This window comes from Amblyraja radiata, chromosome 28 (assembly GCF_010909765.2).
Source record: "Amblyraja radiata isolate CabotCenter1 chromosome 28, sAmbRad1.1.pri, whole genome shotgun sequence".
NCBI classification, from domain to species: Eukaryota; Metazoa; Chordata; class Chondrichthyes; order Rajiformes; family Rajidae; genus Amblyraja; species Amblyraja radiata.
The window spans coordinates 25,675,438-25,692,257 of record NC_045983.1 but is presented as its reverse complement, the minus strand read 5'-3'; the positions used below and the strand labels follow the sequence as shown (position 1 = coordinate 25,692,257).

The following is a 16,820-nucleotide window of genomic DNA, read 5'->3' as shown; positions in this document are numbered from 1 at the left end:
TTAAAAAATTATTTGGGTGTATTGTTGCTCTTTATTGGTATGGCAATCTGAATTTCACTGAAACTTAATTGGTACATGTGACAATAAACTGACCTTGAAACCTTGAAATGGTTTAAATAAAGAATGTGGTTACTCAAATAAAATAGAACTTACACTTGGCTATTTAAGATCCCTCTGCCATGTATATTGTGGGGGGGGGAAATTGATTGAGTCTACCAAGAGAGTTTAATCGATTAATGACTTCAGACTTAAATAACTGTACAAAGGAGAACCTCACTGTCAAGTGCATTCTTATTGTGGCAATTTAATTACCACAGTCAAACAGCATACATCTAAATTATAACGTTTTGAAAAGTTAGATTCAGTCTAAAGAAGAATAGTTTCACATATTAGATGGATTGTTATAAAAAGTTTTTAAGCCAATATAAAAAGAAAGAAAGGCAATTCAGTAGATATGTTAATCATGGGTTAAGTTCAACACAGTATAGCAAACTACAGTTGAAAGTTTGCACAAAAGAAGCCACGTTTGAGAAGGCAGGAGAGGCAATGACACCTATCGAGAGACATAAAGCAGAACAAGGCAGAGAAAGACCAGCTGCCTAAGAAGTTACAAATAACAAATAGTTTATGAAGGAACCGTAGATGCTGGAAAATCGAAGGTAGACAAAAATGCTGGAGAAACTCAGCGGGTGTAACAAATAGTTGTAATTTCTTATGAGGTTACCAAGCAAGTTTTGCCTTCAATTGGACACTCCCCTTAAATGAGACAAAAGATATGCTGTCCAGATGAAGGGTCTTAATCTGAAAATTCAAATGTCCACTTCCCTCAACAGATTAAAAGTACTGTTTGTTTTACCCTATTTGTTTAAAACATCATCTATGAAAATACTTACACTTTTGAGTAAAGCAAGAGAGATACAGAAAGTAACTGGTAAATTTCCATGGTAGGGTTTCACCTGAAGTTAACAGGAGAGCTGATTGTATGTACACATGGAACTCACAACTTTTGCTATTTGTGCTAAATTTTGACTCGATATACTCTTTTAGGATTACAACCAAAAGTTGACTCAAAGAACTTTTAAATGCCTGCCATTAATGAAATCTCACACTCTTGCATGGAGCATCTTAGGAATCCCACAGAACCTTTAGTCAGCAATCCGGTGGAGAAAACAGACTGTTTCTGTATTGTGCTTGACACTTATGACAGTTCGAATAGGTAACTGAAAAACGTTTTCCTCATAACTCAAAAGTCATTTCATTTCATGTCAACTCAAAATTCATTTCTTCCACTTAATTTAAACTTCAAAATGACTGGAGAATTCATATTGTTGTTGAAGAATAAAAGATTATGAAGCTAAGAGTTGGAAGCTCATTTAAAAACCCATTCAACAGCCCAGTTAAATGGGAAATAGAGAGCTCTGTAAATTTACAATGAATTTTATATTGTTGAAGTGACAAATTGAAAGCTCATTTCTGGGTGGCTGCAGAAGGAACAGTTTGGAATTCTTGGGGAAACTCTTTGGCCACAACAGCTTTTTCCAATGTAAGTATGAATTACCATTCCTTGTAAACATGATTACACAAGCTCACTAATGGTATGGGATAAATTACAAATGTGTACAAGGGTGTGAAACTGCATATTTTTATGTAGTTTCTCAAAATTAATGAAACGCTCCGTTGAAACCTGCCACCCTCCTGAACAATTTTCTCCAGGTCAATTCCTCCACATTATGAAATTAACAATGCTTTTTAGATGGCTATTTTAATGCACTTTCCTATTTTTGTCATTTATCAGTGCCATGAATACTGTCAACACTCACGTAGTAGTCAGAAATGCCAAATTCAGCGCCGTCCTGTAACTGGAGATGATGATGTCTCCTCATTAAGCCTGCTCATCTTGTACCTAATGGTAGTCACAGATCAAGGAAGGACCTCTGATAAATTGCTACAATGCATCCAGTACAATGCACACATAGATTTAATCAACTGTTCTTCCTCGGAAAGCATGAGATGTCTTGAGCACCAGAGCACAACACTGTCCCTGGGAAGTGGTTAGCATTCCACAGTCGTGATTTGGATCTTGAAGATGGTAGTTAGGCTTTGAACGACACGAAGGTGATCCACTGATTACTGAAAGCTATTGGTAAAGCATATTTAATTGAGATCATGGTCAAAGATAATGATGGTGAAGAACTTGGCAAAGAGGAAATGGCTGTGCTTTCTATGTTTGAAAGGACTATTACCTGGCCCATGCACAATATCCATATCCCACAGATTCCAGACCTAACAAAGCATGAGCATCAAATTTTATTTTCACTTCCTTTTCAAAGACAGCATTTTTATATGCTTCCATCATTCAAAATAAAAATCACTGAAATATCAAAGTACGTGTGAGCAATAGTCTCAGGATCAAAGATTTCTGGACCACTCAAAGGATTACCAAGTGAATCACAAAATATCTATTCATCCAAATTGAAGTTTCATAGTGAAGCAAAACTATGAGTCTCTTGAGAGAAAGCAACTAATAATCATTGGAGGGTAAAAAATTGAGGTGTAGGCCATCTCACCATTCTCATCAGCCAATGCCCACAAATGTCGGTAGTCATTCAACCACCCATCATCATGGCTAACTGAAAAAAGACATCCATTTGGTTCCACTTTACAAAATGATTACAATAGCTATTTGTCTAATCATAGCACATCCTTCCAGTAACAAGTCACTCAATCTACTGAAGCCTCTTTTAAAAAATCAGTCTAGGGTTTGTTATTCTATTGCAACACAATTATGGACCAAATGGGCCTCTTCCTGTACTGTAACGACTAAATGGCATATTCTGGTACTACTGTAACTCCCTTAGACACATAGACTAATCTCTAGCATAGATTTATTTCAAAATGCAACACTCAGGACTCTTATTGAAGCGATTAGCCCTCTGTCCTCAAACAATACCGAAGACAATATACCAAATCTGTACCAGTATATGATCAGCATATCTCTGAATGTGGAAATGCAGTCTACAATTCTGTGCATAAAAGATTCCTCTAATTTCTCTCAAGCAATCAAGACAGAAGCTTTATTGTCTTACCTTGAACAAAAAGCCTGAGATTGGCAGTTACAACATAAAGTGAACACTTAATAGTTAATGACAATTTAATTCTGTATAATAGCTGATGTCAAATACATCAAAATAATCTGTATTTATTATTATAGTCTGAAGAAGGATCTCGACCAGAAACGTCACCCATTCCTTCTCTCCAGAGATGCTGCCTGTCCCGCTGTTACTCCAGCATTTTGTGGCTCCCTTCGATTTAAACCAGCATCTGCAGTTCTTTCCTTCATTATTTGCATATTGAGTCATAAAATAAAATGTTTAGTCTCAATCTTTGAGCTTCAAGAGATAATCATCACTTAATTAGAATATGGTCATCATTTGCAAAAGTACTTACTACTGGTCCAGCCAAACATTTAATGCTTGAAAAAGTAGATATGATAAAAAATCCCATCAATTTTCACTAGGGAGGACATGCTTATGGCAGTTTTAGAAAAACTAACAGTAGTGCACATTGTACACTAAACGTGACTTAGGTGAAACATTTCAGATTTTTAGGTTGATTTGTTACTGAGCTACACATGGGACACGGGCATTTTATTTTATCTTTAGATTTCTTCAATGGCAATTACTTGCGTTAGGCAACATTAGGCGGTCACGTGGCGCAGCGGTAAAGTTGCTGCCTTAAAGCCCTGTCCCATGGTACGAGTTCATTCCAAGAGTTCTCCCGAGTTTGCCCTGATTCGCACTCGAAGATTTACGGTAATGGCCACTCGTCGGTACTCGGGGCTCTCGTGGTCATTTTTCATCATGTTGAAAAATCTTCACGAGTCTTCCCGTGCTTACCTGCCGTTAGCGAGTCTTCCCGAGTACCTGCCGTTAGCGCTAAGAGACGTCCCCGAGCTCCGACGTACCTGCTACGTTCATTCTCCATGCTTACCACGAGTATGATATTTTTAAATCTCGGGAGAGCTCTTGGAATGAACTCGTACCGTGGGACAGGGCTTTTACAGCAAATGCAGTGCTGGAGTTCCGAGTTCAATCCGGACTACGGGTGCTGTCTGTACGGAGTTTGTACGTTCTCCCCGTGACCTGCATGGTTTTTCTCCGAGATCTTTGGTTTCCTCCCAAGATGTGCAGGTTTGTAGATTAATTGGCTTGGTAAATGTAAAAATTGTCCCTAGTGGGTGTAGGATAGTGTTAATGTGCGGGGATCGGTGGTGGGCGCAGACCCAGTGGGCCGAAGGGCCTGTTTCTGCGCTGTATCTCTAAACTAAACAAAATAACTCACAAGACAGCTTTGCGATCCATTAAATTAATTTAATTTCTACAGACTTTATTTTCCACTAAAATTGGAGGTTACAAGCAGTAGTCTCCCTTTCAAAACAACCTTCACTAATGTATTCTCCAGCTTTGACATAAGTTTGTTGCATCTCGCCTTTTTGAAAGGGTGATCTCACATTAATTAGCAATGAGCAGATTTATCCCTTTATAATATTTAATCTCACATAATGTATGATCGGGGTATGGTCCAAGGAAGCAAAGTCGAGGTGCTATTTGGAATGTCAATTTTAAATTTAATGTGTTATTATCAGAGAGCTAACAAGGATTGAATAATGTATGCAAAAGGCTTGCTGTGAGGTTATAACAGCGATGGATTGGCTGTGCAGAAAGCATTGCAAGGATCAAATATGAATAAGAGTTTCCCCAGGGAGGGAGTGAGCTAGAAGTGACATTTTTTGAATGCAAGATTGAGGGGCTTGAAGTACACCTGTGAGTTGAACAGGATGGCAAAAATCTCATGGTTAAACAAATCAGGATCTGGAGGGAGCTTTGGTCAGGATTAAGGGTCAGACCTTGAGGTGAGCACTCAAAACATGCTTCAACAGCACATTCTTAATGAAAGTTTGTTGTCATACATTAAAAGCTTTTCAACACAAGAGAGACATCTGGCAGCATTGGGTTTCAACTTAAAAATAGCTGACCCACCATTTATAGGTGCAAGGTAACGGTAAAAAAAAAAGCCTTGGATGCTCTATTGAGAGACAATGAGCTGATAATAGAGGAGAAAGATGAGAATCCATTAGTACAAATATATGAGCAATATTCCATTAAATGTAACTATGCAATGGGTTGGGAAATGAAATAAACCCATGTCAAAAAATAAGGAGTTTAAGGAGTAGAGTGCATCCGTCAAGGTCACAGAAGATGTGATTTAGAAGAACAAAGAGGATGAGGTACTCAAAGATTAAAATGTCAAGAGTACAGGATGGAATCAAGATGCAATTTGACAAGCAGGAATACATTACAGCCAATGTAATCCTGGTGGTTTAAATTATAGGAAATATTATCAGGTGGTGAAGCTTCAATGTGGTGAAAAGATTTATAATGAGATATCAGTAAATGCTCTGATGCTGTTGAAGATAGATATCCAAAATGTTATTTGCAACAAATTCCAAAATTCAGAAAAACTGTAGAGGGTAGATGGGAAGGAAATTATAAAATTTAATCACCAAGAAAGAGGATGGAAAATGAGGAGGATGCATTTATAACTCGAGAAGCTTTTGTGATTGTATATTTGTAAAGGTTGACAAAGAAGATAAAGAGGCAGAGAGGAGGCCTCAGCAGAAACTGCTCAAGGCAAGAATAGTGGACGAAGAGGAGCTTAGCAGAAGAAGAGTAGCACATAAGAGGGTGAGTCAGTGAAATCTTGGTGCTATACAAAAGGAAGAAGTAAACGCTGCATTGCTCGAAGGGCAGTAAAGAGCCCTGGATAACGGTGAACCGCGTGAAAAGAGTGACAGCCAAGCTGCACATGTGAGATAATACTGCAAAGTTTTAAAGGCCATTTTTATTAAATGTATCTCTGTTTCATCTTGGACTTTAAACACATTTTACTTAGTGACTCCTGGCAGGTGAAATTAACATTTAACTGAATTATTCTAGCCAAGAATAATGTGATTTGCCCAACACCTATTTTAGACATCTTTATACCGGCAGAAAATGTCGTCAGTTATAAAGTTCATGCTAAATCTGTACAGTCACAAATCATTTTTAAAAATCAGCATTGCGAGCTCTTAGGAAATTGTGCACATTGTTTTTGATCCAAATAAAACATCAGCAAATTTGATGCTGAATTATATAAAAATGTAATTTTCTAAATCAGAAGCAAAATCTACATCAAGAAACTGGAGGAGAACCAAACTGCTCAAACAGTTCCAAGATATTATGTTCATCTTACAAGAATCTTAAAAAATACTAACGCGGTAGAAAAAGTCCCAAAATGCACAAACGATTAACTGTTTGCATTTTATATCTTCGTTCTAGATTAAAAACAATTCTTATGGAGATATTAGAAAAGACGACAAGCATAGTTATCAATGCAGCACAAACTGAAAACGTAAAATAATATAAGTTTCATGTTGTCTGAACTGTAAAATAACGACATTAAAACACTTGGGTAAATGAACATAAATATTTTACAAAACATACAATAAATCTGAGAAATAATTTACTTTCCTCGCACTTCATCTATTAGAACTCTTTCATTTATGAAAAGAACATCGAACAACATTCGCACATTACTTTTATCATTAAAGTAATTAACACATTTTGTAAGAATACTTTAAGTTAATGAAGTCCAAACTCACTTACCATACAATTCATTTGTTGTTAACTCGCAAAGTTCTTCATTTTCATTTAATTTACTCTGCATTTAAATTCAGTATAAATTATTGTGAAGGTTGTCGGAAATATATTCCTACAGTGACTCTAATTTATTACTTTACAACTCATCTGAATGTCAAAGTAACACCGGCATAACAATACAATCTTTGTCATGTTCATAACCACACATTCAATCTGAGTAGCTGTAAATAAACCCACGTTATATAATACTGAATAATTCTGAATACTCAATATGCAGAGATGCTACATGTTAAAGCAAGACAACAAATTAAATAAGGAAATTACTACGCAGAATGCAATGATTTGGGTGAAAAATTCAATCAAGCCTGAAGTAATAACGACGAATAATTAAAAGTCAGTAAGTTAGGAAATGCACGAGAAAATAAATCATCTTAGAAGAATGGTATTCACTGTTGCACAGAAAATAAAATAAATAATTCTTGAATGTTGATAATAGTCCTCAAAGATTACAGCACACGTTAACCGCAATAAAATGTTTGGTTTTGAGTAGAACACAGATATTATCTCCCCTGTCTTTCTTTTAGGGGGTAAGCTTTCATTAACCTCTGGAGTTACTCAGAATCAGATAACATGCCCAAGTGGAGATTAAATCTCAAGAGATTTCAAGCCGCCTATAATGTCAGTAGACTAGGGAGTCCATGGACAGTTTCTTTCGCATTTCTGTGCTTGTAGCCAAATTACGGCTCATACTCTTCCTCACTAAACCTCCACAGTTACATGGCACGATGTTGAGAGTTGTGAAGAGCTAGTACAATTAAGAGCATTCTGCAAGAAGTGAAAGCGAGGGCCATTTGGATTTAGCTCAATCCAGCCCAGTGTCACCTGCTCAATCTATAGTGCCCTCCATGTTTGGGACAAAGACCCATCATTTATTTATTTGCCTCTGTACTCCACAATTTGAGATTTGTAATAGCAAAAATTACACGTGGTTAAAGTGCACATTGTCAGATTTTAATAAAGGCCATTTTTAAACATTTTGGTTTGACAGATAGAAATTACAGCTGTGTTTATACATAGTCCCCCCCTTTTCAGGGCACCTTAATGTATGGAACACATGTCTTCACGGTATTTGTAATTACTTAGGTGTGTTTAAATGCCTCCTTAATGCAAGTATAAGTGAGCTCTCAGCAACGAGTCATTCCTCCAGTCTTTCCATCACTTTTGGAAACTTTTATTGCTGTTTATTAACATGAGGATGAAAGTTGTGCCAATGAAAGTCAAAGAAACTATTATGAGACTGAGAAACAAGAATAAAACTGTTAGTGACATCAGCCAAACCTTAGGCTTACCAAAATCAACTGTTTGGAACCATCATTAAGAAGAAAGAGAGCACTGGTGAGTTTACTAATCGCAAAGGGACTGGCAGGCCAAGGAAGACCTCCACAGCTGATGACAGAAGAATTCTCTCTATAATAAAGAAACATCCCCAAACACCTGTCCGACAGATCAGAAACACTCTTCAGGAGGCAGGTGTGGATTTGTGAAGGACCACTGTCTGCAGAAGACTTCATGAACAGAAATACAGAGGCTACATTGCAAGATGCAAACCACTGGTTAGCCGCAAAAATAGGATGGTCAGGTTACAGTTTGACAAGAAGTACTTAAAAGAGCAACCACAGTTCTGGAAAAAGGTCTTGTGGACAGATGAGACAAAGATTGACTTATATCAGAGTGATGACAAGAGCAAATTATGGAGGAGAGAAGGAACTTCCAAATATCCAAAGCATATCACCTCATCTGTGAAACACGGTGGTGGGGGTGTTATGGCCTGGGCATGTATGGCTGCTGAAGGTTCAGGCTCACTTATCTTCATTGATGATACAACTGCTGAAGATAGTAGCATAAAGACATCTGAAATGTATAGACACATCCTATCTGCTCAAGTTCAAACAAATGCCTTAAAATCATTGGCCGGCGGTTCATTCGACAACAAGACAATGATCGCAAACATACAGCTAAAGCAACAAAGGAGTTTTTCAAAGCAAAAAAATGGTAAATTCTTGAGTTGCCAAGTCAATCACCCGATCTGAATCCAATTGAGCATGCCATTTAGAGAATACTGAAGAGGACCAGCTCCCAAAGCAAGCATAAGCTAAAGATCGCTGCAATACAGGCCTGGCAGAGTATCACCAGAGAAGACACCCAGCAACTGGTGATGTCCATGAATCGCAGACTTCAAGCAGCCATTGCATGCAAAGGATATGCAACAAAATACTAAACATGACTACTTTCATTTACATGACATTGCTGTGTCCCAAATATGGTGCCCTGAAATGGGGGGGGACTAAGTATAAACACTGCTGTCATTTCTACATGGTGAAACCAAAATATATAAAAACGGCCTTTATTAAAATTTGACAATGCGCACTTCAACCACGTGATTTTTTTAATTACAAATCTCAAATTGTTGAGTACAGAGGCAAATAAATAAATGATGGGTCTGTCCCAAACATTATGGAGGGCACTGTACAGTGACCATTCATTCATTACACTGAGCATGATGAATTAATTCCGAAAAGATATAGAACTAATATTTATTAGTTCTCAGGGCTCTCACTTAACTTTTTTTCCCTGTTGCCAGCTGGGCAAACTAGGCAGCTTTTTAGGTTGCCAAATGACAGCTTAGGTGGTCATTTAAGACGGCTTGCATGACGCGTGCAATAATGTGCTGGGATGAAGTGTGTAGTTACCAGTCGGAATTATGCTCAATAAAGCATTCACATGTTATTTCTGCTTCAAATAAAGTCACAAACTAAACATATTCACCAATCAAGACATGATATATACCACAACGACGCAGCAAATACAGTATCTCAACTCTTTTTACACATTGCAATTAATGCAATTTCTATTATTTCTTTCCACTTCCAAACAAAAATGTGGTTGGATTATTCAGTGTATGATCAATCATGGTAGTCCCCACCAGATTGGCCGGGAAGCTACTGGAATTGGGGCTCAACACCTCCCTGTGTGCCTGGGTCCTGGACTTTCTCACCGCCAGGCCCCAGGTAGTCAAGATGGGAGGGAATACATCGAAGTCCCGCACCCTGAGCACAGGATCGCCCCAGGGTTGCATCCTCAGCCCCCTATTGTACTCCCTGTACACACATGACTGTGTGGCTAGGTTCAGCTCCAACTCAATAATTAAGTTTGCTGATGATACTGTGGTGGTGGGCCTGGTCTCAGACAACGATGAGAAGGCCTACCGGGAGGAGGTGGCTGATCTAGCACTCTGGTGCCAGGACAACAGCCTCCTCTTGAACATCAAAAAAACTAAGGAGCTGATTGTGGACTTTAGGAGGGCACATCATCCGAGGACGTACACACCATTGAGGATAAATGGGGATCCTGTGGATAGGGTGAGCTGTTTTAAATATCTGGGAGTCCACATCTCCGAGGATATGACATGGACATCACACGCCTCAGCACTCGTGAGTAAGGCAAGGCAGCGCCTTTACCACCTCAGGCAATTGAGGAAATTCAGAGTGTCTCCGAGGATCCTCCAGTGCTCCTACGCAGCGGCTGTGGAAAGCATCTTGTCCAGAAACATTACCATCTGGTTTGGGAATTGCTCTGTCCAGGACAAGAAGGCTCTGCAGAGAGTAGTACGTTCGGCCGAACGCACTATGGGAACTTCACTCACCCCCCTGCAGGAACTATACATCAGAAGGTGTAACTCCAGAGCAAACAAGATTATGGGAGACCCCTTCCACCCATGCAATGGACTGTTCCAGCTGCTACGGTCAGGCAAACGCCTCCGTTGCCATGCTGTGAGAAAGGAGAGGTTGAGAAGGAGTTTCTTCCCAGAGGCCATTCGGACTGTAAACGCCTATCTCACCAGGGACTAACTTTACTGAACGTTTTTCCTTCCAATATTTAATATGTAAAATAATATGTGTGTGTTTATGATTGTGTTTATACTTTGTTTGGTTGTTTGTTTGTTTGTCTTTTTGCACAAAGTCCGCGAGCATTGCCACTTTCATTTCACTGCACATCTCGTATGCGTATGTGACGAATAAACTTGACTTGACTTGACCTGTGTCAATAAATCCTGGACCATGGTAACATATATGCTTAACCATGCACACTACAGATTGATGCAAGCATGTTTTCTGTGAAGGACTGAAAATTATCATGACATGGCCATAGCATGGCTGGTTATTGCTATTGGTACAGAAACACTCTCGCCTTCCCACATAATTTATCCACAAAAAAATATACAGGTTGCAAGGAAATTTCTAAAGGCATTTTATGATAATAGCTGTTATAACCGACTATACCCATCTGACAGGTTAAACATTACACTAATTGACAAGAGATGGCCAAATCCAAGATGCAGCAAATGTTCTATTGGTAATATGTTTAAAGGTGTCAAAATGCCACATTACCGGACATTCAGATTAGATGTACGTGTTGTGAACAGCAATGAAGATACCTAGTTTGTACGCAAAAGATTAAAATAAAATTATTGATAAACGCTGTTTCCATCATTCCCACTTCAGAATTAACATTAAAATTTCAACTGAAATATCACCTGACCAAATTTGTGATGTATTTGACCGACTGTAGAAGTAAAACCTGGATAAATCCAACGTATAGTTGTGAATGGTGCTCATTAAATAACTACAGTACTGATACTCCATATTAAGAGCATTGATTTGCCCTTAAAATAAATTCTGTAATAACCGTGTTTCACAGATGAGGTGGTATGCTTTGGATTTTGGGCAGTTCCTTCTCTCCTCCATAATTTGATCATTGGAGGATGAATGGGAGGGCTCAGTACAGGATGAATGGGGGGTATCAGTAAATGATGAATGGGAAATCGGTACAGAATAAAGGGAGGGGGGATCACTACAGGATGAATGAGGGGATCAGTACAGGATGAATTGGGGGAGCAGTGCAGGATGGATGGGAAGGAGGGTCAGTACAGGATGAATTGGGGGACCAGTGTAGGATGGATGAGGGGTGGTAGGAGAACCAATGTGAGGTGGATAGGGAGATCAGTGCAGGATGAATATATGGGATTCTATATATGATAAGACTATCCTCGGTGTTCTTCCTTCATACCTGCAGAAGTATGTAATTCGAAAAAGCACAGGAACTTATCAGCTCCACTCTGAGGACTTGTTCTTACTAACTGTACCTAAAGTCCGTACTGAACTGGGGAAAAGGGCATTTAGTTATGCTGCTCCCTTCGCATAGAACCAGCTGCAGAATGAACTGAAACTTAAGGAGCTGGTTTCTATAAACAGATTTAAATCCCTTCTTAATGATGTTGAAACGGGCTCTTCTGTCTGTACATGCTTTGTTTGATGATGTTCTGACTGTGACTCTATTTATATGTTCTCTGTTGTTTTTAAATTATTGTCTGTAACTGTGGAACTGTGCTGCTGCCTGTCTTGGCCAGGACTCTCTTGTAAAAGAGATTTTTAATCTCAATGAGACTTCTCCTGGTTAAATAAAGGTTAAATTAAAAAAAATTTAAATGGGGGGGGGGGGGGGGGGGGGGGGGGAGTAGTTGGGACAGGGGATGTCAGTGAGGACTGAATAGAGGCGGGAATGGGGATCAGTGTGGGATGGAGAGGAGGGGTTTTAGGATAAGGGGGGTGGAGGGGGGGCGTACAAGAGGGGGGGGGGGAGGTGGGGAGGAAGGAAGGTCAGCGCTCCTTGGACAACACCGGCATCATCGCCCCACTGCCTTTGCCGTCCCTGTCTACCGCCAAGTGTAGCCGTCAAAGGGGGAGGCAGTTGGGATCTTCTCGCCACCGCCTCCCCTCCTCCGCCAGCCAACAGGAGGGTGTGGGGCCGAGCGGTGCAGGTGCTTCAGACGGCAGGAGGGGGCCTCCCCCTTCCGCCCTCCCTCCCTCCCTCCTCGGCGTGCGGGAGGGTTTGTTTTGAAAGCGGTTATCGCCATTGGCAGTGGCAAGCTGCGGCCGCTATCAGGGCGGGCGGGGTGTGGGTGGAGGAGGTGGAGCCGCTGTCGCCGCCGCTGCTGCTGTGCGGGGCCCGTCATTCGCTCCGACCCTCCGTCACTCCGTCACCCCACACCTAGTATCTTTGTCCCGCACTACAGCCGTCGCCACCGCCGACACGAAACATCACATTTCTTTTCTCCAGAGATGCTGCCTGACCCACTGAGTTATTCCAGTTTTTTGTATCCATCTTTGGTATAAACCAGTATCTGCAGTGCCAAGCCGGGCAAAATGACTTGGCACCCCGGGCAACCATTAATTTCGAGCCCTGGTTCTATATCTTACAAACCAGTTATCAATATTTTGAAACAGAGTATATAAAGTTAACAATTTGCAAAACCTCAAGTATTTTCTATTTTTCTTGTCATTCGAACACGGAGAATCCAAGCTGTCACAATACCAGTTGAAGCTCTGTCACTTAATTCAACAGTAAATATTAGCATTCAATCCCTTCAGTTGTTTATACGTTTATACTGTCTACAGGTAACAGGCAGGCCATATGTTATTTTTGCAGGGACAGGAGATGGGGGAGCGGGAAAAGGATGATAATGGAGAATGTGACCATTTAGAAATTAAATGGCTAAACAAATCTAAACTTTAATGTGACATGCCACTACAACAATTCATCAACGTTTAAATACTGATTGCAGGCTCTTTGCCAGTATATCATTATGGTCTAAAAGTTAAGTAGCGCACCAGTATACATGTTCTGGATGAGATATACATTTGTAACACTGAACAACCTTCATACCTTGTCTGCCAATGCCTTCAAGGACTCAAGAAATCTTGACCAAAAATCCTTAAAGAGAGGACGATCAATTTTTTTGAGGCTGTGTTTAGTACTCGCATCCACGCTGACATAAAGCTGAGTAACTGGCTCAAGATTTCTGAATGAAGAACAAAATTGGAGCACATTATTCTATGAATTATGCTTTGTAAAAACAAGACTTTATCTTGTAACTTACAGTGCCCTCCATAATGTTTGGGACAAAGACCCATCATTTATTTATGTTCCTCTGTACTACACAATTTGAGATTTGTAATAGAAAAATCATAAGTGGATAAAGTGCACATTGTCAGATTTTAATAAAGGCCATTTTTATACATTTTGTTTCACCATGTAGAAAGACGTACAGGTTTGTTGGTCAATTGGCTTTGGTAAAGATTATGAATTGTCCTTAGTGTGTAGGACAGTGCTCGTGCATGGGGATCGCTGGTCGGCACATACTTGGTGGGCCAAAGGGCCTGTTTCTGCGCAGTATCTCTAAACTAAACTGCTGTGACTAAATTCTTGAAATTGAATTCAAAGCCCAGCTGACAAAAGATTTTTTTAAACTTTTTTCTTTCCCTTGCTAGTTTTCAAATTGTCCAAGGAAAAAGACTTTCAAGATTACTGTGCCCAAAATGTTGGTGAAACTGAAATACAAGGCAGTGGTTATTAAAGCAATTCCCTCAATTCAATACAAACATGATACAAAGCTAAATAACATGAGGTGGACTGACAATGCCCAAGTTAGAAACACATGTCTGTGACTTGGATTCCACTGCTCAAACTACCGACTGACATTTTTAAAAACATATCCATGTAATAAGTTTAAGATGTTTACCATACTCATCAATGTTTGTGAATGTACCAATCAAATCACTCAAAATACTTTTTATTAACATCTTTTTTCTTTGGTGAAGCTTCTAACCTCCAAATAGGATTTTAATCAGAATTGAAAATGACTACATTAGGTTAGGTTGTCAGTCTGTTGGTAGTGGGATAATTCATCCCTCGTGTGCTCACTGTTCTCACTACCAGAGATTCAGTCTCAGTAGAGACTGCCACATTGATCAAGCCCACACCACCCTTACCCTCATCCAACTCAATTGCCTTTATTATGCTCCACATTTTCTCATTGTCTTAGCCTTCATCCAGATATGGCTACATTCTGGACTTAGAGCCATAGAGTCATGTTAGCATTATCTATTTTATTTTCCTGTCAAGATTCTTAATTATAATTTAGCATTACAACTGGTTATCTTCCTTGGTTAAAGTAATGCCAGTTGGTTCCCGTTGCAGGGAGTTTAATATATGTCTGAAGAAGGGTCTTGACCCGAAACGTCGCCCATTCTTTTTCGCCAGAGACTGCCTCGCCCGCTGAGTTACTCCAGCATTTTGTGTCTACCTTTAATATTTGTGGCCCTTGTTTGAAATCACATTACAATTTACCAATCCTGTCCCTTGCATCCACCCGACTGTAGTTTTATGGAGTTGGTCTAAATCTGTATTTGGTTTAGTCTGTTCGGCGGACACATAAATATATTTGCTATCTTTTTACATTCCTGTTTATATTTCATTCATTTTAACAAAATGAAACTTTATATGGCTTTTATTAACATTGGTGCTACAAACTGATAATTTATATAATATATACATTTATAATTTAAATAATATATTCATTCTAGAAAATGAAAACTTTTTTGTCAATATCATTTTTATGACATTTAAAACAAGTGGTTCATCCACGCTAAAAGAAAAATATGGGTGTAAAAATATAAATCACTTTAACCCAATATCCAGCTGCATTCAAGAGAATTCAAGGGCTCCAATTTCATCCTCACCTGATTTCCTCTGGGAACTGGGCATTAGTTACGAGAAAACTGGAAATGTTTTGATGGTGCAACAGTTTTAAAAAGTGGTTGATTTTGGGGTACATGATCGGCTCTCCTACTAACGACAATGCACAGTGTTTCACCACCATGCCCTCTGCATAGCGTTCAGCTTTTACTCCAGGTACACCTGCAAGAACAACAGATACTTGAGTAAAATCTTAGCTTAACAAACTAGTCATATGCTTGGAGTAATTGATCAGAATGTATTTCCTCAAGATATTGTTCAACAGTAAAAAACTAATTGAAAGGCATTATAACGACAAAAGTATAAATCATTTACCATCTGCATTTTAAACATAGTTAACATCAAAATTGTTTGTTTGTGTTATGCACAGTATAATTAGTAACCTGAGTACATTTTTGCAAGATCCGATTTTTTAATTCTTGATTATTAATCATCTTAACGTTAATTTGTCCACTTATATGCTAATACACAGGCAAAACGACTATTCGCAGTTGCAGAGGTCGACTAAACAAAAGAAAAATTGTTCCCCTGAGCAAGGGAATAAAAATGGATAAAAATTATGAATCAAATAGTTTGCAAGGGTAGATGTTCAGAAGCCATTTTGAAATGTCACCAACATAAGATGGTATTCTATCATAGCAGTCATAGTTCAAACATTGTAACATTTACTCCAATTGAGCCCTGAATGTGGATTCTTTTCATGACAGATTTGTGGATTTTTTTAATGACAGATTATGGTTCTTAATCTGATTTGGAACAAGTTCTATTATGAAAGCAATTAACATTGTGCCAAAGAACATAGCCTTAAGATGTTATCTGGATATTTATCTCTGTTCTGACCAGGTCATATCTATCCTCTGGTACAATGGAAACAGAAGATTTATTTACCTAAAGGATAGATTGAAGAAAGTCAACAACTCTTTTCTCCTGGGTCACTGAAACTCCTGCCAAAGTAATTTTAAATAAAAAAGATTAAAATGAAAAACAGTGTATTTAAAGAATGTATTTAAAACTTAATGGCATCAGGTAGATGCACAGAGTATTTTGCCCAGAGTAAGTGAATCGAGGACCAGAGGACATTCTGGTATGGATTCAATGTAAGGAGTGTAAGTTCTTTTCGAAAACTACAGAGCCACAATTTTTTCAAAAAGGAACTGCAGATGCTGGAAGATCGAAGGTACACAAAATTGCTGGAGAAACTCAGCGGGTGCAGCAGCATCTATGGAGCGAAGGAAATAGGCGACGTTTCGGGCCAAAACCCTTCTTCAGACATGCTTTGTCACAGTAAATGTTACAGTCTGAAGAAGGGTTTCTGCCCGAAACGTCGCCTATTTCCTTCGCTCCATAGATGCTGCTGCACCCGCTGAGTTTCCCCAGCAATTTTGTGTACCTTCGATATTCCAGCATCTGCAGTTCCCTTTTGAACAAAAGAAGTGGGTTGTTTGAATTGAAAAAAAATGTACAGGG

The 16,820-nt window shown here is 39.1% G+C and overlaps 1 protein-coding gene across 2 annotated transcripts in view; it reads right to left on the bottom strand.

Annotated features, from left to right (window-relative positions):
• The window catches only part of LOC116989023 (S-adenosyl-L-methionine-dependent tRNA 4-demethylwyosine synthase TYW1-like), a 116,201-nt gene that overhangs the window by 52,962 nt on the left and 46,419 nt on the right, over positions 1-16,820 (bottom strand). For both annotated transcript variants that reach the window (XM_033046148.1, XM_033046147.1), the window contains exons 12-13: positions 15,338-15,515; positions 13,482-13,617 (exon numbers count right to left, since the gene is read on the bottom strand). In XM_033046148.1, coding sequence (XP_032902039.1) covers positions 13,482-13,617; positions 15,338-15,515 — 314 coding nt within the window. The remainder of the gene's footprint in view (positions 1-13,481; positions 13,618-15,337; positions 15,516-16,820) is intronic.